The following is a 21,237-nucleotide window of genomic DNA, read 5'->3' on the forward strand; positions in this document are numbered from 1 at the left end:
AGTGGTAGAGGATTGACGTGGTGGTAAGGTGAAAGAGCTTGCAAAACTGTGTGGAGAGCAATCAGGACCACATCGTCTGCTTATTTATTCATTGGAAAGGGACCTTCAAACGAGCAGTCTGCCTACAAAGATGCACGCCTCCAAACCAATGTTTACAGTTGCAGACCAGGGCAGCCTTACATTATTTGATTATTTTTACTATGGCAACAAAGGGCTTTAGGATACAATGCTGCTCACCCAGCGAAAAACATACTATTATATGGGCCCTATATCGCACACAATCTGCATGGGCTCCCAAGGCAGTACTAGAAAACTTGTTTATCCTTGAAAGCGGGCCACCTCGAAATGAGCGTTTGAACTTATTGAGGAGCGCCACTGTGCTACTCATTGAAACTGATGCTGGCCAAGATGTGGCTTATTGCGTCAAACAGGAATATGTACATGTAGATGCCTTGACTGAGAATTTCCTGTCTTTCAGTAGTTAGTACCAATGCTACAGCTTTTGCACTCTGCACTGTCTACGCCAGAGATAGCGTGTGAACGGAAGTGCTACTCAATGCTACTAAACTATATCATTTGTACATGAAATAAACTACATCCCTGGGTAGCTCGAATGATCATATATACTCAATTCAAATATTGATAATGTGTCTGAACACTGGCCACGACGGTCCTGATAACATAGTGTGACGTTCCCATCCTGAAACCACACTTCTGTGCCAAAGTGTACATATTCTGGGTTGTCTGGAGGTAAATGTGCCGCAATATCACCTCGGTTCACGGCACGATAGGCTGGAATCTCAAGCCTGTTGATTGCATTAGCAAACTCAGAGTTGCCTAGCTTTGGAATTCCATACGTGTATAAGCGCAGTCTGCTCACTAGTTGTGGATGCTGGATGCTGAGATCCAGCGCGCACAATGATGCGCGGGATCCGCCTAATGAATGCCCAGTAGCGAGTATTGCATAGTCAGGATACTGCTCCGCGAGGCTAGCAACATAGGGAATGATCCGAGGTTCGAGTGACACATATCCTTCATGAACACCTGCCATTACCTGAGACCCAGCGATGCTTGCAGGCCATGGAACAAGTTCGATATTGAATGAATCTCTCCAATCGCTCAGCTCCTTGGAACCACGGAACGAGACGACGATCAGCTTCTCTTTTGGATTATGAGCAATATACCCGGTGCTGCCGTTAATGGCGTTCTCCCAGTAGACATCGACGATAGTTCCTTGGAATTCTGGCTTCTGGCATGTCTGGCAGCTCCACGACTTTCCGGTCAACTCGTAAGGCCCTTCAGCATACCTATAAAAGGCGGCTGGCAAGTGGTTAAGCGACCAAATGGCATTCAATCTTGCCCATATAAGAGCCTGTTCCGAATCTACTGTGCTCCTGGTCTACTATCTGTCCCTCAATTCGATGTGACAAATAGACATGCTTACCCTGCGTAATGTACTATTGTGGCTTCGATATCAAGGTTGTTCCGGATTGGTCTACCTTTGCCCGTATCCGGCATCGTCACTTGTGGTCTGGTGTTGATATCGACGCCGCTGCTGACCAATTTGCCTCCAAAACCAAGAACAACCACCAATACCGAAATGAGAGAATCAATAATGTTGGAGCGCTTGGCAATGGCCGTGTATGTATGTGAATGTGGAGTGGGTAATGCAAGACTTGGCGCAACCATAGGCATAATCATTAGTCCGAGTATATATGCAGTTCGGGGTTGCTACAAGCATGGCTTTTGTATTAATAGCTGAAACATCAATTATGCTAAAAATTTCGTGTATACTCAGGGTGCCGACCTACAATCATTTCCGTGTCAAAAGGAAAGGGGTGAGCCGAGTTGTAAGGTGAAAAGTAATGTTATATGCAGAAAAGCGCGCTCGAGCCTCCATGGAATGCTATCTGCTTTTATATTCGTCTGAGGAATCCTCCAATCCACAGCCTTTTTTCAAAGATGTGTGCTTCTAAGCCAATGTGTACCACTGCAGACGAGAAAACTGAAACCCGCAAACGTTTTGTTTTATTGAGGCAACAAAGTGCTGAGGGATATACTATTGTCCAGGTCACAGAAAGGTGCCGTACTGCACAAGACCTGTGGCCCAGAATTTCGAAAATACAGCCTCCCAACAAGAATAAGCTAGCCGATGTGGCACCCAACGAGCAAGGTGTACTTTTCTTGTGCATCGACAATTGTATAGGGACGCCGACGAAAATAAATGGCCGGTGGACAACTTTGCCATTGTGACACGGCTGCGGCTAAGTGGTGCATCCCTGATCGGCAATGGACCACAAACCTATTTGCAGTAGCAGTACATGCTGCTTCGTTTGCACGGCAATAGTCGTGTCAGCTGCGTGTATGATCATGGGTGTGGCTGTCAATGTGCGGTCACCCCTCTGGCGCATTGAAATCGGGCCGTAAACCATATGACCTTCACCATCAGCCTAGCACACTATTGAGCGTGGGTCGGCTGCAAATATAGTCATAGCTCAATGTGGTGTGCAAGGGCAGTGTATATGTAATAAAGGCTAGACAAGCAGTAAAAAGTGGTATCAAAAATACGACAGCTAGTGCAGTGGCTCAAAGTAAAGTCCTGGATACTCGTTATGCTGGTTCCAGGACCACTTGCTCAGCGGCACACTATCGGAGCATGTGCTACTATCTCCATCCCTTCCGCAAAAGTTCACCTTGCCGCTCAGATCATACCAGACCTGCTGTGCCTCATGGTAATAGTTCATGGCGATGGTGGGCACATGTGGTACCGGGTCTCCTCGGTTGACGACACGGAAAATAGGGAACTTTTGCTGCGACAGCCACTTTGCATGGACAATGTTGCCGACACGCGGCTGACCGAACGTAATCAGCTTCATGCGCGGGATCCATGCTGGCTTGGTGATTGCAAAGTCTGTAGCTGCCACGGCTGCCTCCCCGCCACCAAGAGAGTGGCCGGTAACGATGAGTGTGTAGTCTGGATATGTTGCCAGAAGTTTCTCCAAGGTATCTTTGACCTGGCGGTGGTTAGCCCGGTAGGCGGTGAGGAACCCAGCGTGCATGAGCGAGCCCGGCACAGGGATTGGGGAGGGGACCTGGATGAACGTAAAGTCCTCAAGCCAGTCTTCCAGGGTGTAGCTGCCGCGATAGACAACAAAAATCTCCTTGGAGTTTGGATTATGCGCAATAAAGCCGGTGCTCGCAGGCGTGCGAACACTCCAGTGCAGGTCAACGACTGTGCCCTCAGTGCATGCCTGCTCGCAGTTCAGATGGCATGTCCATGATGTGCTGTTGACTTTGTAGGCAGCTCCAGCATAGGTTGCGTAGCGAGAGAGATCGTAATCAGACATGGTGCCGGTTTGCGAGTTGTTGGATACGTAGTCAGCGGCAAAGGGAGGCGGGTTGTCGATGGTGAAGTTGCCAAGCACGTTGACAATGCCGGCGATTTTCGAGCCAATGGAGTGTGCTTGCAGGGATGGTGCTGGCGCTGGAAGGGCGTTGGAGCTGATAGCAAGCGCCGATAAAAGTAGTGCGGTCTTGAACATCCTGGTAGAAGTGAAGATGGCGGTGTGAGGATGGACTTTCTCAGAGACGCTGGTTCCGTGGTGGTACATTTATATCCAGTGAATCTGTCCCCGTCCCTTCCAGGGTTCGGACAGCCCACTAATGACCCAGGCTCGCCTTGGTCGCCGATGAAAGTGAGGGCTCAGACAGGAGAAGGTGACATGTACGATAGTGGCCGAAATGGTTGTGATTTGCATAAGGCATCGCCATCCAACGACTACCCTTTTCAAGTGCACGTCATCCTCTTGTGGCGAGAGCATTGCTGTGCACAGCTCCCCAATGAGCACGCAAGCGGATTCCCCCATTCTGTGAGCACTCGCTTGCCAGCAATCCTGTGGCATTAGTGGAAGGTAGCACAGAGGTCCAATGTGCACATCCTCCAGGTTTGACAGGAGATAGAGGCGCTACTGATTTGGCAGCTCCTCAGCTGCGCGGCGCATGTGAAATCTGGTCGCAACGCTGAGGCGGGCCTAGCGCACTTGACACCTTCCGCAAGCGACGGCTCATTTGCGAAGCAACGGCCGCGAGATCGTCGAGTGTGTGGAGCTGCAGGACTGTTTGGCCGTTTTTGGCGGAGGCCAATGCCGATTGCGCATGAAGCAAAGCGCATGTCTTGACCGTCCGATGTCGTTCGCTCTCTGCATAACGGGCCGCTGCACTAACAGCTGGGTGCAGATCGAATGACATGTATTCGCATATGGAAGCATTCAAAACCATCCATGTGAACTCTACAGTGTATTGTAACCATATACGAGATTCTTACTTCTTGAGCGTACGCTGCTTCTCAGCATGCTCAATGATCTTGCGCTCAACAAACAGGCCCTTGCGCTTGCGCACCTTGTCCATGTACTTTTTGGCCAAGTTCTCTCTCTCGGCCTTCTCGCCCAGGTCCTCCAGCTCCTCTTCTGTAGTTGGCACCCAGAACGGATCAATGTCCAAGGGCTCGAACCCACGGAAGATTAGAAGCGGGATGGCCGCGCCCGATGTACGCTTGCGGATCTCATCGGCGAACCCAAACGATTCGACAATGGGGATGGCTGCCTTGATTGTGAAGTAGGGCGTGCCCTCCCGCATCTCCTCGGACAGGATGCGGCCACGGCGGCGCGCAATGACGCCGTACACTTTCCCGAGGACCTCGGAGGTTGCCTGGATATCGCAGGTATACATAGCAAGGTTGAGGCGCGGCGACCAGCTGAGGAAGCCAGATTTGATAGCATCCTTGACCAATGAGATGATTTGGCCCGAGAGGCTGCTGCTGGAGGACTTGGCGTCGATATCAGTGTTTGTGGAGAACTCCTTGATGGTGACGGCGGCACCAACCATGGGCTCAAAGCACAGGGGGCCAGAGCGGGTAGCGAGCTGGAATCCGGTGTTAATCGACTCTTCAAAGTCGCGGATGGTGTAGGTTGACTGCTGCGGTGCACCCTCTCGCGATGCACCTTCCTCGTCGTCATCATCGTCACTGCTGTCTTCGCCATCCGAGAGCATAGGCGTACCGGTCATGGACGAGTTTGCGGTTGCGCGCTTGATCTGCGGGTTGAACCAGCTGGCAGCAGCTTGGCTCGACTGATCCAGAACGGACTTATCGTAGATCAGCATGTTAGGGCCGGTTTTCTTGGACCCAAACGATCGGATCCCGCTGCTAGTGATATGGTCCACCCGCTGCGGTTCCCAGCCCTTGCTCTTCTGGAAGCACGAGCGCAGACGGGCTTGCAGCCACGGACCGAGCTCCGAGGCCCTGGACGGTTTGGGCAGAGGGGTCTCACCACCCTCGTCATCGCTGGCGTTTTCTGCTCCAGCAGCCAGCGCAGCTTCTGCCTCCTCGAGCTCCTGGGCTAGCACATCGGCGGCGGCAGTCAGGCGCTTGTTGCGCTGGGAAGACGAGGAGAGACTGACAACACGCTGGATGTCGGACTCGTGACGCATCAGGAACCGGACAACCTTGGGCGGCAGAGGTTCGACCTGCAACTTGATGGTGATCAGGCCATTAGAGGTGGTCAGCGACACCTGTCCGCGCGGCACACCCTCAGCAGGCTTGCCATATTCGTCATCGTCGTCGGTGGTATTCGAGGTGTTTGAGATAATGGCGAGCGACTGACCGCTGGCACCCATTTCCCCCAGCACGACACCGGGCTGGGCCGGCTGTCTAACAATGCCTTCCTTGAACGGGACAATTGGCTCAGATACGTGGATCTCGCACTGTGCAAACCGCTCACGCAAGTCCTTCAAGCATCGCTCCAGATGCAGTTCACCTGCCGTCACCAGAACGCGCTCGCCGGTGGCCTGCAGAATGACCTGGACACAAGGGTCAGCCAGATTGAGCAGCTCTAGGCCGTGTGCCAGCTTGCCCATGTCCTGGGGATTGACCGGCTCAAGGGCGACACGCACAATGGGATGGGTCTCGGTGTGCATGGCGGCCAGGTTCGGACATAGTTTGGGGTCGCTAGCCAGGGTGCCGCTCTTCAGGATGGCGCCAGCAAGACCGCGGATACCAAAGACGTTGCCGGCAGGCACCTCGGGAAGGGAAACGAATTCGCGGCCCATCATCATGTACAGGGCACGCACAGTGATTTGCTTGACGTGGTTCTGGGCATTAGCCTTCTTGGCATCGTATTTGGGCTGCATCGCCCAGACAGTGTCGCCGACGCGCAGGGTGCCGCTGTAGATGCGACCAAACCCGACCAGCACTTCCTCTTCCTTAGCATCCGGGTCAGCGTTCTCCTCCTCGTCGTCGTTGTCTTCGTTTGCAGCAGCATCGCTGGAGATTTCAAGCCTGTCCTTCACCGCCTCGGCGAGCGAATCAATCGACACTGCCTGCGGCTGACTATCGACCATGGGTGTCTCAGCACCACTGGCTGGAGTCATTGCACCCGACAGCGCAGACAGCGGCGTACCAGTGGACGCACGGTTCAAGGCGAGCTCGCGGCGAATTGCATCTCTGCCCCTAGCACGCATCTCGTCGGCCGACATCGTCATGCGATCGCGCTGCGATGTGCCGACATTGAACTCTGGCAACGTCATGCGTGGCACCGAGACAATCTTCCCAATGTAGGCAACGAGTGGCAGTGGCTCATCCTTGGATCCTGCTGCACACTCGTACAAGGCGCGCTCCACAGGGTTCTTGGGCTTCGTCTCCTGCTCGCTGCTTGACGAGGACCTCGCGGACTTGGCCTCACCGTGCAGCAGTGGCGGCAGACGGACGGGCTGGGCACTGGCCGGGGACGGTAGCTGCTCGACAATGGCCACCATGCAGGCCTGGGCCAGCGGCAGCCAGCCCTGCATAATGGCTGTCAGAAGCACGCGGCGGTCCTTGCTGCGGCGGTCGCGCGGAAGCACCTTGACGTCCAGTGCGCCAATGACCTTGTCGATCTTCTCCTGGTTCGGCTCCATCACAGCACTCTCGTAGACCTGCCAAATTGGCGTCAGACACAGCTGCACAAACAGCGGCGTAGCTGCTGCTGCCTTTCCTGGGCCGTACAGTTTCGAGAACTGCTTGTGCGTGAGCACGCGTCGCCGGTTCTTTGGGTCAATGAAGAAATCGCCCCACATGAGCGGCTGGAGTTTGGCTGCCGACGGAATACCGAGCTTGGTGGCGAAGATCTGGGCAAAATGGTTGACGCGGAACGCCCATCCGTCGATGGCCGAGCCGAACAGCACGTTGCCTTGCTCGGGCGAAAAGTAGATGTGTGAGTCGTCCTTTTCTTCCAGATACCAATCGATCATGGGCGCGTCGTCGCCGTGCGTCTCGCGCCACTTCTCCTTGGCCTCCTCCAGCTTGCGCGAGTCCTCGGCCAGCCGGTCACCTTCCCAGAAACCAGCCAGCACAGCATTGACCTGCTCAATCAGCTGCTGCATGTGCACGTATGCCTCGGCTGGGGTCATCTGCCACTCGACGATCAGCCGATCGATCTTGTTCAGGAACAGGACTGGATGCACGTTCTCTACCCATGCCTGCCGCAGGACACTGACAGTCTGTGTGCACACACCTTCCACCACATCAACCAGCACCAGCGCACCATCCGAGAGCCGTGCTGCCGATGCAACCTCGGACGCGAAATCAACATGCCCCGGCGAGTCAATCAAGTTGATCAGATATTCCTCCGACTCCATCTCCTCAGCAGCCTCCTCCGAGGGCTTTCGCAGCAGCTTGTAGTAGAGGCTGATGCCACTGCTCTCCATCGTGATGCCGCGCTCCTGCTCATCCTCGCGGCTGTCCAGGTATCTGATTTTCCCTGCCATTTTGTTGGATATGATGCCGTTGGTGGCCAGCAGTGCATCGCTGAGCGTCGTTTTGCCATGATCCACATGCGCTAGAACGCACACATTCCGAATGTTTTGCACGTTCTTCTGCAGCTGGGCCAGCTTTACGGGCGGAACTACTGGCATTGTATCAAAAGTTGTAAGAGAGTAATATGTTGATTAGAAGTCGCTTGAATGGTGAGAGAGAGGCAAGGCCGGCGGAGGTTATAAGCAGTGGAATTTATGGGCCGCAGTTCATGGCGTGCTGCGGTATCACCAACAAAAAAACTGCGGCTCGGTTCGGCTGCAAACCAGCTCAGCGGGTTCTGGGTCTAGGCGCTGCCGGCTCTGCAGTGCATTTTAAACCCCTCGCTCCTCAGGCCATCTTTTGCTGCCGATGTGCGAGCCAAGGACGACTACATAGGTTGGTCGCACCTGCAAATCATGCCAGACCCCCCGCGTGCCGCAGGAGCAAGCGTGCATTTGCATCTTTGCATCACCTCACCGTCTACACCTTGCCTATAAAAGACCCTCGGGAGCTCCAATTGCTTCTGAGAAAGGCCTCCCTTTCCCTTTCCCCGCTCTTCTATTTTCTACAGCTATTTTTCTCTTTGCAAATACAACCCAGCCTGTACACTATGCCATTCGAGACCGCCCAGGACGATAGGACCGCTGCCCTCATTGACGCATGCTTGAAGGGTAAGATAGAGCAGTATATGTTATGGAGTACACTTGTTCAAACGATTCGCATGCTAAGCTAACAATGTGTATAGCGCGTGAGCGGTCGTACAGCCCGTATTCAAAGTTCCGGGTCGGTGCTGCGCTAAGGACTACCTCGGGTGAGGTTTTCACCGGCTGCAACATCGAGAACGCTGCGTTCAGTAAGTACCATTCGAATGCATTCCGGGGCTCCCTGGTGCCGGCCACACACTACTCTAACTCCATTTTACGTCTGTAGCGCCGACCGTGTGTGCTGAGCGCGTGGCCATGTCGACGGCAGTGGTAAGTCTTGAGAGACCAACGACCTTCTTTTGCTTGTTGATGCATGACGCTGCAGATCTCAATTAATTTGTTTGCAAGCCAATATATAGGCTGCTGGGTTCAGGGCGTTTGACACAATTGCAATTTCCTCGTAAGTACACACGTGCACGCGCATGCTGTCCAACAGCCAGTTCCGTACGGTACTAATGGTCTCGGTATGACTGTAGTGATGTTGTCGACACGCCGATTGTGCCCTGTGGGGTGTGCCGCCAGTTCCTCCGTGAGTTCTGCAATGATCTTGAAATGCTGCTGGTGCGGCCCGACGGTACGTTCGTCCGGTCAAGCCTGTCGAAGCTGTTGCCCGAGTCGTTTGGTCCAGATTGGCTCTAGCATCACAGCGTACTTATTTGACCCGCTGGGTTGTGCCGCCTGCACTGCTCATGGTGAATAGCTCGCTCTAATTAAGCTATCTGCTCCTTGGTCAGCTCCATTAGCGTCTGAGTGCTCGACAGATGATATCTTACAAAGGAACCGTATTACGATATCTTAATTAAAATGCTGTATTCCAATAAATGCTGCAAGAGAGGCAGCGGTAGGCATGCTCCACTATTGTGTATGTTACATAGAGATCGGTGTTGGCTTTTATTTCCAGAGACAAGCACTAGTAGCTATTGAGAGCATGCCAAGCAATCGCATACGAGTGTTGGCCCATAATCGGTCCCAACCAAGGCACTCGGCGTTGTCCTCTGCTCCGCTTCACGAAATCAGCTGCGATAGCTGTCTGCTACACTTTGTCTACTAGTCTACACACATCGAGATAATGGTTGAAACGCGTTGCAGGCGCCGCCCGAAGGCCAAGGTCAGGTAGGCTATCTTTCGCTGAGCTGAATTGCTATGGCCACTTGCGTCCCAACTCAACAATTCTAATTGCAGCCTCCTGTAGCAATGAATACTATGTTGGGTATGTCGAGGACGATGAGTCGGTGGACGCGATCATGAAAAAGTTTGAGGAGCTCGAGCGAATTGAACGAGAGTTTTCGGCAAAGAAGAAGGCTGTTGCCGAGGCTTCCGGTAGCAGCTCCATACCTGGCACACCCGGCCCCTCCACTGAGGCTGGTGCGGCACAGACACCCGATGAATCCACAGAAACTACAGAAGCGCATACAGAGACAGCAGCACACCAAGGCATAGTAGCTAATCAGGAGGGCCATGATTCTGAGGAGGACGGGGGAATGACTGCGGAGCAGCTCGAGGAGATTTTCAAGCGCACCAGCGCCTTCACTGTGCGCGGTGCCATGCTTGATGATTTCGATTTGGAAGTAATGGACGACCTGGAGCTGTGGGAGGCCGAGGCTGGCGGGGTTCCGGCCGAGTGGGAGGAAGAGGAAGACTATGTTGCGCTCAACATTGACGACGATGAGCTTGACAACGAATTCGGCGTTGTGCCGAGGCGCCGTCGGTACCAGAGACGCGAGCACAGAGCACCCGGCTCCAAGCTGAGCAAGAGCGACCAGATCATCCAGCGGTACAAATACATGCAGGTGCGGATCCAGGACCGCCACGGGCACACGTTCTTTGTCAGCCGCAAGGTCAACGCTGTTGATCCGAGCATGCCAACATATGTGCGGATTCCACCCAACCCGATCCCCCGCTCATGGGTGAAGCATGTGCGCACGATCAATGACAGCGAGGAGTCAACGCCAAAGCATGTTATCTCAGGCATCATTATCCCAAAAACAGAGCCAAAGTGGTCCCGGTTCATCCACACGTCAACCACCCTGGACTATGACTTTTCGAAATTCAGCCGGACATTCCAGTGCGTCTACATGGATCCACCGCTACTGCTCCCCGACGAGCCCTCGAAGCCTGGGTACTTTGACGTCTCCAAGCTGAAGGCCATTCCAGTTGGCAAGCTACTGGTCCCAGGCGCCTTCCTGTTTACATGGTGCGAAAAGGAGCTGCTGCCGGACATGTGCGAGATGGCCGAACACGAGTGGGGCCTCAAATACGTCGAAAACTTTTGCTGGGTCCGCCAGAACACAAACAACCAAATTGCCGCGCTGCCGTCGGACTACTTCCGTCGGTCCAAAGTCACGCTGCTGATCTTCCGCAGAGAAGGCGACCTGGAAATGCGCCATCAGCGGAGTCCTGACAGCCTGTTTGACTTTGTCAAGCCCAGGCGACCAGGAGATCTGAATGATCGGAAGCCGGAGTTTGCATACCAGGTCATCCAGACACTGCTGCCAAAGTCACTGTGCTCAGAGGAATTGCCAGTCCCAGACCGGCTTTTGCAGCTGTGGATGCCCGAGGACTGCCATCGGACCAACTGGACCACGATTGTGCAGGATCCAATTCTGGATGGGGCTGCATAGGCAGTGCTGGTTTTAGATTATTGCATATATGGATGCCATGTCAGCCGCACATGCTTGTGGTGTGCAGTTGGTGGACTGACCGCTTAGATGCTTTGCATGGACCGCAGGCCATCTGGTCCCATTGTCGGCAGGTGGTTTCCGCGTGGCTTCTACTATCGAAAATATGCAATGTGCAGTGTTTGAGGGAGGGGCAGTAGAAGCCACGCCTTGAATAAGCAACGCTTTTGTTTTCGCTATCCCAGCTTGCCAAGCAGCCATCATTCTCCCTGGTTTGGTCTAATGGACCATATCTCTTCCTGGTTTGCTTTAACTTCCGTCTTGGCTACACATTCTTCTCACTGCTTACTTTGATCGTTAATGAAGGCACTTTCCAATCTTTTGTGTGTACTGCAGCTGCTTTGCTCGGCCGATGCTCGTCCAGCCAATGTTGATAAACGGAATGTGCTGGCAGACCTTGCCACGATCGTCGGCGGAACAGGTGTTGGGCTCGTGCAGACACTCGCCGGCGCAAACTCAGCCCGCTCAATGGCTATGCCCGAAGCACCCGTCGACACTGCCGTGTTGGAGCTTTTTGCAGCATATTCTGGTGCAGCGTACACGGTTTCCGATAAATGGGACTGCAAGTACGCCTGCGAATACCCGGGAACCGAACAAACAGTAATAGAATACGGTTGGAATGTGGGGAGTCCGCCAAGCGCCGGCTACATTGCAAGAAATCCTGACAAAGGCGTCCTCGTTGTGTCGTTCCAAGGAACCCACAGTCCTGAGCAGTGGGTTCAGAACCTGCAGACATCACAGGAAGAGTGGCCAAAAAGCGTTGAGGGCTCCCAGGTGCACAGTGGGTTCCTAAGTGGATACAGCGCAGCACGCACAGGTATGCTCAATGCTGTTTTGCGGCTGGCGGATGCGTACCCAAACTACTCGGTCGCCTTGGTTGGGCACTCACTGGGTGGTGCTCGGGCTGCCCTCGCATTGCTTGACCTCGCTACTACGGCACCCCAGCTTGTGCCGCGGCTGAGCATGTACACGTATGGTGCGCCCCGAGTAGGCAACGGTGCTTTTGCAAAGGCTATCGAGGGCCTGTCTGTCCCTGTGTATCGCGTTGTCTATGAGGATGATGTTGTGCCGCATCTGCCGCCATCGTACTTTGGCTACGTCCATCATAACATCGAGGACTGGATCCATGACGGCCGGCACCAGTTCTGCCTTTCGACCGAGCAGTCTGACACATGCAGCAATGGCGGCGGCAGCCTCACAGTAAACATCAGCGCACACTATGGCTATCCTGGATTGAAGTACAGCTAGCAAATCATGTCTTCTAGAAGGATGGTGCTGATGCAAATGTAGTACATGCATGCAAATGGAGAGGGATGCCAGTTACAATGTTGAATGATCTTCTGATGCGGATAAAAATACCAAAACTCCGCAATGGCCCATCCCTTGTGCGAGAGCATATCCAACAGGCTATACCCAAATGTGTATTGAAGTGGGGTTGCAAGCATGGTGGTTCGGACTATGCCAAGCCAATCGACACTGCGCTGGCCGGACCCGGGTCACAGATCATTTGCACCGCTGCATCAACGCGGCGCATCCCCTAGAGGCGATCGGCTAAGGGGGAGGCGACTTTAGTCCTGAAGAAGAATTGGCCGGGGTTTCAGGGTAGTACAGAGTGCTAGCGTTGTTGACTCCACGCGCTCATGTGAAAATGCGCATATTGAGGACAGCTTAAGAGCCGCAGATCCCGATCGAATGGACATCCAGAACGAAAATGGCCAGCAAAATGGGGACATGGCATGTTGCTCCTTTCATGAAGCACGCCGTTGTTAATGCTCGCTTCAAAAAGATCGTGTAATCAAGGTGGTACTTCACATGCTGGAGCCGTCTGTGACCAGCTAGGCTGCGGACATTGCAGCCTGTGTCAGGGGGTAGTAACACCGCTTCGCGAAGATCATATGGATGAACTTTGCGTCTGCTTTCACTCCACTCTTGAAAATGCAATTTAGGAAAGCAGCAGCGGTTGTTTGGCAGCAGGTTCCTGGATGTCTTTAGCGAAGAAAAATAGTCGATCTGTGCTCCCGTAGTGCGACTACCCTTGTTTGTATTCGCGGAAGACGCACAAAGGATGTCACGCAATGCGTCTGCTCTAGTGGAAATCTGCTGTAGACATGCCCGTGATTGTTTTGGCCGGAGGACGATGCGAGGAACTCGGAATTTCCTTGCCGAGAGTAGTCAAGGAACGATACATATATAATGCTGGGCATTGCGGCATGGTTGAGGGCTGGTAATCATCCAGTACAGATTCAAAACTCCCCTGATATTCAGCAGTAGCAAATATTATCATCATTACAGCGCTGCTCTTCAAGATATCAAGCACATTTCTTGTCTAATTAGCCGGCCACATTTCGGTCAAGAACCTCTCCACAAACTTCTGTATTCCAGGAACCCCTCCCCGCCAAGCACGCTACTAGACTCATCAATGGCGATCAAGGCTCTTCTTCTTGCCGCCTCCCTGGCCGCTACTTTTGTCTCGGGCACGCCAATTGGCACGCAGCTTTTTGGCCGTGACGACGCATCTCCCTACGCGCTCTTTGACTCGAGCAAGGCCGACGCGGTCCTGAGTGCTGTCCAGCATGAGCTCGCCAGCCACAATGAGTCAGCTCCCGCGTACACATCGCCATACAACTCGGCTGGATACCAGGTCAGCACAACGACCAGCGATAACCTTGTCAAGTACGCAAGATACGCTGGTGCTGCGTACAAGGTTAGCGGAAAGCGCTGGACGTGCCTTGTCAACTGCTGGTCGCCCGACACGCTGGGAACCGAGGTCGACTACCACTGGGATGTCACTCTGCCGGCCAGCTACGGGTACGTGGCTCACCGGAGCCAGAGCAAGGAGATCATCGTCAGTTTCCGCGGCAGCACGATCCTGATGGACTGGATCCAGGACTTTAGCTTCCTGCCTGTGTCCTGGCCCAAGAGCATCGAGGGCTCCAAGGTCCACAACGGATTCCTGTTTGGATACACGGCCGCAGCCGACGGCATCAAGAAGACCCTCAAGGAGCTTACTGCCAAGTACCCGGACTACAAGATTGTTGTTACTGGGCATTCCCTTGGTGGAGCCATTGCTGCTGTGGCCACGGCCGACCTGCTGATTTCGTTCCCCGAGTGGAAGAGCAAGATGGAGCTGTATACGTACGGCGAGCCGCGTGTCGGCAACCCTGCCTTTGCGCACTGGCTGTCGTCGCAGAACATTCCGATCTTCCGTGTTGTCAACCGTGGAGATATGGTCCCGCAGGTCCCCACCCGGTGGATGAACTTTGAGCACCATACCCAGGAGGTGTGGTACTCGAGTCAGAGCAAGGATGCGCAGTTCTGTGGTGGCGAGTCGCTGGAGAACGATCAGTGCCAGAACAGCCTGCTGCCGATCCAGCTGAGCATCATCAACCACCTGCAGTACCCTGGCCTGAGCCCCTCGCTGCTGTACTGGGCCATCGGCCAGATCGACTCTATCATCTAAGAGCTTTCTTTCTACACTTTCTACCCCTTTAAGACTATTCCGACTATTACACATACTCTAAAAATGATCGGCAAATGCCGGATGTGTTTGATCGGCAGCGAGGCCCAGAACTGGCATCAGCACATCCCATTTTCTCATATCAGGGGGATAGAGGCATTCCTGTTGTTGAAGCTACAAACAAAGGGCAGCATATGTGTATTGAGAATTTACAAGTGGGCTTGGTGATATATGGAACATGGAAGGAATGTGAAGGCAGAGAGAACCAAAGCGGCGGGGCTAATGTACCACCGATTGCATGTAACATTGGTGGGGCGGGGGGATTGAGGGAGGGATAATGTTCCAGCAGGAGAGCTTGCGCATTTCTTGTCCTCCCCCCTGCTTTGGCATGTCAGCAGGCAATCAAACAGCAGGGTGCAGATTGCCATTGCTTGGCTGCTGCTGCGCAGAGGATCCATTCCCTGGGGGCGTGGACTCGTCGGACTGGTGGGCTAAAACCTCATACATGAGCAGATTCAGTGCCAACTCGTTCTGCAGCTGCTCCTCAACGACCACATCACCAGGGGTCATCTGCACATCATTCGTGCTGTCATACGCAGGCGATTGCTCGTCGGACAGCGGGGCCAGCCACGACTCACCGGCTGGGTATGACGGCGGCGGGGGCTCGTAGAGCGGCGGCGGGGTGCTGGGGACACTGGGCGATATGGATATTGGGTAAGCCAATATGTCTATTAGGTCGAGCAGCGACGAGGAGAGAAAGGGCTCCAGTCGGAGGTGCAGAAACACATTGTGCGTGGTGTCAACTGGCGAGCTCGATTGTCCGGTGTGTGCCGAGTTTACGCGGCGAAGTAGCTGCTTCTCGCTCGTCATTATAAAAAACAGCCCAAGTGTGGGGGAGTGTGGAGGATTACTGGTGCAGCCGGCGAACTTGGTTGGGGGAGAGGAAATACAGAAAAAGTAACAGGGAAGACACTATGTAGATAGCAATGCACTAGGATACAGAAAGGAGACAAAGAAGGTCGAATATGCGGACACGGAAGAAGGTGCAAGTGACCGGGCGAGGAAAAAAAGGCGCAGGAAGAGGGGGAGCAGGCAGGTGAGGAGGTCCCGCATGATGCGCCGCGGCCGGCATGAAAAATGCAATAGAAAATCGAGCGATTTAGGGACAGGCAGAAGCCTTGTATGCAGCAGGCGAGTAGAACCATGCGCTGCGATCTGCATGGTTTGACCCTCATGTAGCAACGACCGCCATTGCCACTACCAGGCGGCGCGCCCATGTTTGCTGGGACCCAAGGTGGTATTACTGCGCAATGCCATCCATGCATGTTCTACTGGCAGCGGATTGCCTGCCTGCAGAAGTCTATAACCCATGGCGAGTAACATGCATGTCTTTCCAGCATGCCCTTGTGCTAATAAAACGATCCGCCTACTCCCCCAACCCAATCGGCGGAAACAGAACCCGGCGCCTCTGGGAAAGAGAAAAAACAAGCTTCATAGTAACAATAGAGGACGCAATTCCCGACAGAGGCACAATTTAGAGAAAGATGGATAAAGAGAGGAGGCGGGCGGCGCGGACAATATGCAGTGGTTCATCGAGAAGGCAGTGTGGAAGCCGGCGACAGGGACGGCGGCCCATTATCCAGCGCTGGCAATTCCCAGATGCTGCACTCTGCGGCAAGCGGCCGGAGCAATATCTGACAGGCACACACAGGTAGATTAAGCGAAATGCGCAGTAGCAGTCATGAGGGCGCCACAGAAGGGCACCTGCTGGGATGTACATATACAGAAGGAGCAGTAGACCCGGCGTGCCAGCTATAGTGAGGTTCAAAACAGAGGGCATAGCCAGACTGAGTGCATAGCGCCATACTCGGAAAAGCGAAACAGGAGCGGGCACTCAAAAGCACGCATACACAGTCGATCTTGTTACACGGACCAGCGACTCTAAAAATAACGCAGCAGCACCCAGAACGACAGTTCATTTTTAGCCTCGGCGACGGGGAAGCAAGAAGCGGTTTCCTAAAGAAGGGCAGCTCTTTTGTATGCCCAGCTACACGCCGGACGCCCTTTTTGATTGTATGCGTGCCAGATTCCGGGACACATGGGACAGGTGTTTACCTATCGCTCTCGTCGCCCCGTCGCTTCAATATGAAAAGCGCTTGCATTTAGAATCTGGAAAGAGAAAGAAATGCGTCGCTTTTTCAGATAATTGGCGACGTGACCCCCCCGTTTTTTTTTTTTTTTTCGCTTCGCGCTTGTTCTTGGGTGCCAACAATGGTAAAAGGTGGGGAGGGACGGGAAAGCAAGCACGCAGAAAAAGACTTCCTCGTCGGGTCCACAGCGACAAGCGCAGAGTTGCAGCTCGAGGGCGGTTGAATACCGCCTGACGCAGCGGTTAGCAGCGTCTGCTTCAGCTCTTCAGCAGTGACCGGCTTTCTTGCTTCCGCAGATCCCCTCACTTTTGTTTTTATTTAACCCGGCCGCGGCAACCTTCAGCTCCTGGAGTCCACCTCTTGATACCAGCTATTGGCTTTTTAATCTCCCGCCGTTTTGGATACAGGTCCCCCAAAAAGAGGTTCCACAGTTTTTTTCCATTATCTTTTAAGAATCGGCCCGTCATGTATGACTACGTACGGCGGCAGCAGGAGGCGCATTCACAGCTCTTCTCCTCAAAGACATTCCGGTGGGTCGACAGCGGGCTGCATGAGGCAAGCTGGGTCAAGGTCTACAACTGCCGCACATCCGGCGAGCCGCTAGCCAACGCGCTGGCGGCATCGCAGCACATATCGACGGCCATGACGGGTCGACAACTGCAGCACCCAGCAGGCACCCAGCAGGCACAGCGCAAGCTGTTCTCGCTGGGCGGCACACGGCGACACAGCAACAGGGGCGGCATACTCGCCGCACCCTCGTCACCGCCAGGGCGGCCGAGCCGGAGCACGATCGGTTCGCCCGACGTGGTCCGGGAGGCCAAGCGGCGGCGGCGCGGCTACACGCAGTCGACAATGGGGTCGCCGCAGGGCCTGGCGGCAGAACAGCCCCTGGAGGCTGCAACGTCGATCCCGCGGCAGCGCGCACCGACGGGCTCCCAAAACAGCATGCTGGGGCCTGGCATTTTCATCGATGGCAGCAGCTCGCTGCACCACAGCATGTACTCTTTGTCTTCCGCTTCCACTGCCAACCATCCGCAACGCCGCACCATCTGCTACCACGCCCGCTCGTTTCTCCTCAGAGTTCGCAGGATGAGAGCCAACCGCCGCCAGCCGCCCTCGTTCACTGTCCTCGGCAGCCGCGCCATCACTTCGGTCTCCCAGGCCAACGACGACGAGGCCCTGGGCAAAATCATCCAGCGGGAACACGCACGCCGCCGCCTCACCCCGCGGGATCCGCTCAGCATCCGCCACCGCACGCTGGTGCCTGGACGCCCCAGCGCCAGCACCCTGGCAAAGTCGCCGCTCTCCAGAGCCATGAGTATCACCGACGGCGAGCCCTCCGAGGATGAGGGAGAGCGCCCACCGCCCGCCGACGCCCAGCGCAAATCACTAGCCGCATCAGATATATCGGACTCGTCGGAGGAGGACGTGATAATGTGTCTGGTATGCGAGCGACACGAAGGCGCCGACTGGACCGTGCAGTGCGCTGCCACCCACACGCTGTGCTTCAGCTGCGTGCAATCGCACGTCAAGCACGCTCTGCAGGCTGCTGCCACTGCAGTCACATGCCCAGTCAGCCAATGCACTGCTGCTATCCCACAGCCCTCCCTGCGCAAGTGCTTGCCCCCGCAGAGATTCGAGCAGCTGCTAGCTGCCCAGCACAGGCCGCCGCCACAGACCACTCAGACCGCCAGCACCACCGCGAAGGAATCAGTCAGCTCGATCATCAGGCGGTCGTTGTCCCGCAGCCGCAAGCGCGCCAACAGCACATCGCAGCAGCCACCACAGTCGAGCCGGCCAAACAGCTTGGACGGCGCCGAGCAATTCGATGTGCCGATCATCAGAGTAGAGACCCGCGCCAGCCAGGATTCAAGTGCGATTGCCACCCCAGCGCCCTCCACCGCCCGCCTATCGACGCTTCACGAAGAGGACTCTGCTGCCTCGCGGCACTCGTTGGCAGACAGCGCCGCCGATATTGACGAACTGCAGCAAAGCCTCGGGCACCTGTCGCTGGCCACAAAGAATGACGACCAGGCGGCCGATCCGCCACAGCCGCCACAGCCGCTGGTGAGCGAATTCACTAGCATCGAGCCTGTCGAGGGCACCAGCCTCAGCGACCTGACCCTGAGCCCCGACCCCGACTCGCGCCTGCGCAGAGTCCCCAAGGCCCAGCACAATATGCGTGCCGAAAGCACGCCCCCGCAGCCGCCACAGCCGCCAACCAGCGCCCTGTTTGATTACGCCGACATGGAGCTCGACTCCTACATGCGGCCGTCGGATTCTGCTGCCGAATCCAATCCCCCACCCGCCGCCCCACGACCCCTCAGCTTCATCCCTGCCAACCCCGCCGTGCCGCCGCCGGTTCCGCCTAGCCTGCCCTTCGAGTTCCGCGCATCGGCCACCTGGATCACCCCCGAGCAGCGCTACTCGGGCTTTGCCGAAAACCTGATGCTTAATGCCGCCCTGTTCGACACCATCCGCCGTGAATCCAACCCCAGCAGCGACTCGGAGGGCGAATCCGCAACAAACCGCCCGTCCAAATGCCCCTCCCAGCCGCCAAGCAAGGACGACGAGGGCGTGTATATCCCCACCTGGCGCAGCAAGGAGCACCACAGGCACTCTCCGATGCCGCTGTGGGCCGACTCCGATTACGGCTCGGACGCTGCCATTCTGAGTGAGGCCGCCGAGCTCAACTTTGACTTGTACGAGTCGCTGCATTCATTGCGCTGATAACCCATCCCATTAACGATTGCATTTCTCCCTTACGTCTGCCACACTAGTTCCCTCCCCTCTGCTTCTTGTTCATCTACTGCCCTGCTCCATGTTGTTCTGTTTTTGTTTTGTTTGTTTCATAAACCGTCCCCTAATGGAAAATAGCTAGTAGCTGCCGGGCATGGTCTGGAAAAGCCGTTGGGCGTGCCAGCTAGACCCAACGCCCATGTTGATCCTCGGAACACTCAGCCGCTCTCTGGATCAACAATCTGCCTCAAATGGCCCGAGTTCTACTGGCAAGACAGGACATTTGGCGCTGTTGGCAGTGAAGCAGCAGCGCACCTCGATGCCACCACAGCAGGCCGGCCACATGCATATTTGGGCACATGCTGGCAACAGCCCCTTCTCTTTGCTCCTCAAGTCATGCTTGTGCATCTTATTCCATGCACCACGCTCTCCATTCCAACTATACAGGCCTATGACCAGTCCTTCAGCCCTGTGCTGCTTGTTTTTATCCATCTACACGTTCACAACGCAGTCGAGCAAGAGTGTCCTTCATCCACTGATGCCGTGTCTCCAGGCAGAGGCATACATGGATATCCATTCTCCACTCTGATAATCTAGCTCCCGAGATGAGTGTGGTAGTCTCGTTGAATACGCTGTCCCTTGATCTTGAACCTACAGAAGACAGCTAAAAACGAAATGCTAATACCCGCTGGTTCTTGATGCGAGGAAAGGCCTATTAAAGTGGATAGGGCGCACACACATGTTTGTCACAGCATGATAAAGCTTTTGGCGGGATTTTAGTAGAAACAAGACACTGAGATGTAAACAGAAAATACAGATGTTTTGAGAACCGAGTATGCGACTTTGTGGTAACCATTTTTCGCTTTTTAAACACACGAGCCATTTTCGTCTTTCTTCACCGTGACACCTTGATTGATGAGTTCTTGCGCAGCCTGAACAGACCGCGCTCATTAGCACGCTCACGCTCACTAGACCGCCGGGCCATTGATGATTTGAAGTACCCGGCGTCATCATCGCTGTCAAAGTCATCTCCCGGAAGGTCTGGCGGCGGCGAGGCAGCAGCCATAGTCATCTGTGCTGACGTATGCGGACGCTGCAGCTGCGGCTTTTTCGACTTGCTAAATGTCGGGAACCCGAATCCCCCGCTCAGGACGTCGCCAGGCGGGACCGGCAGCGAGGCAGCTGGCTGCTGCGGCAGCGGAATCAACCCAGTGTCGTGCTTCACCACATTGAATGGTGCCGAAATGAGGTCCTTTATGGCCCCTCCTCCTCCTGAGCTAGCCTTGCTGGGCACAGGCTGCAGCATCAGGTTGCCCTCATATGCTCCAGCACTGTTGGTAGACGTGTGTGCTGAGCTGTATGGCGACGGGATCAGCCCACCCTGGTATGCGCTGTGTGTCGGCGACTGCGGTGGCAGGGGCGGCAGCTTCTGCTGTGTAGACTCGGGGTAACGTGCAGACACTGGTGTGACCATTGTGGTTGGCGAGTAGTTGTTGCTGGTTGGCATTGGGGCATCAGGCAGCGGCGGCGGCGGCGATGTCGACACCTGCATCACCGACGACTGCGACGGCATCTGCAGCATCGATGGTGGTGGTGGCGGCGGCAATGGCCGCGCCCGGTACCGCTCTTCAGCAGGGTCTTCTGCTGTGCTCATCGACGACTGCATCGACGAATGCATCGA

General features: G+C 55.0%; 2 protein-coding genes across 2 annotated transcripts; both read left to right on the forward strand.

Annotated features, from left to right (window-relative positions):
- Window positions 1–3: 3 nt before the first annotated feature.
- Window positions 4–538, forward strand: DL89DRAFT_175671 (uncharacterized protein). The gene has a single exon (XM_040883851.1). The coding sequence runs from the start codon at window positions 201–203 to the stop codon at window positions 483–485; it is 285 nt and encodes a 94-aa protein (XP_040739296.1). The 5' UTR covers window positions 4–200; the 3' UTR covers window positions 486–538.
- A 19,091-nt stretch (window positions 539–19,629) lies between these two features.
- DL89DRAFT_175780 (uncharacterized protein) lies at window positions 19,630–20,385 on the forward strand. Its single transcript, XM_040883852.1, has one exon. It carries the CDS (start codon window positions 19,711–19,713, stop codon window positions 20,143–20,145), a length of 435 nt encoding a protein of 144 aa, XP_040739297.1. The 5' UTR covers window positions 19,630–19,710; the 3' UTR covers window positions 20,146–20,385.
- The last annotated feature ends 852 nt before the right edge of the window (window positions 20,386–21,237 follow it).

The sequence above is a fragment of the Linderina pennispora genome, assembly GCF_002104995.1.
Source record: "Linderina pennispora strain ATCC 12442 chromosome Unknown DL89scaffold_84, whole genome shotgun sequence".
Taxonomy (NCBI): Eukaryota; Fungi; Kickxellomycota; class Kickxellomycetes; order Kickxellales; family Kickxellaceae; genus Linderina; species Linderina pennispora.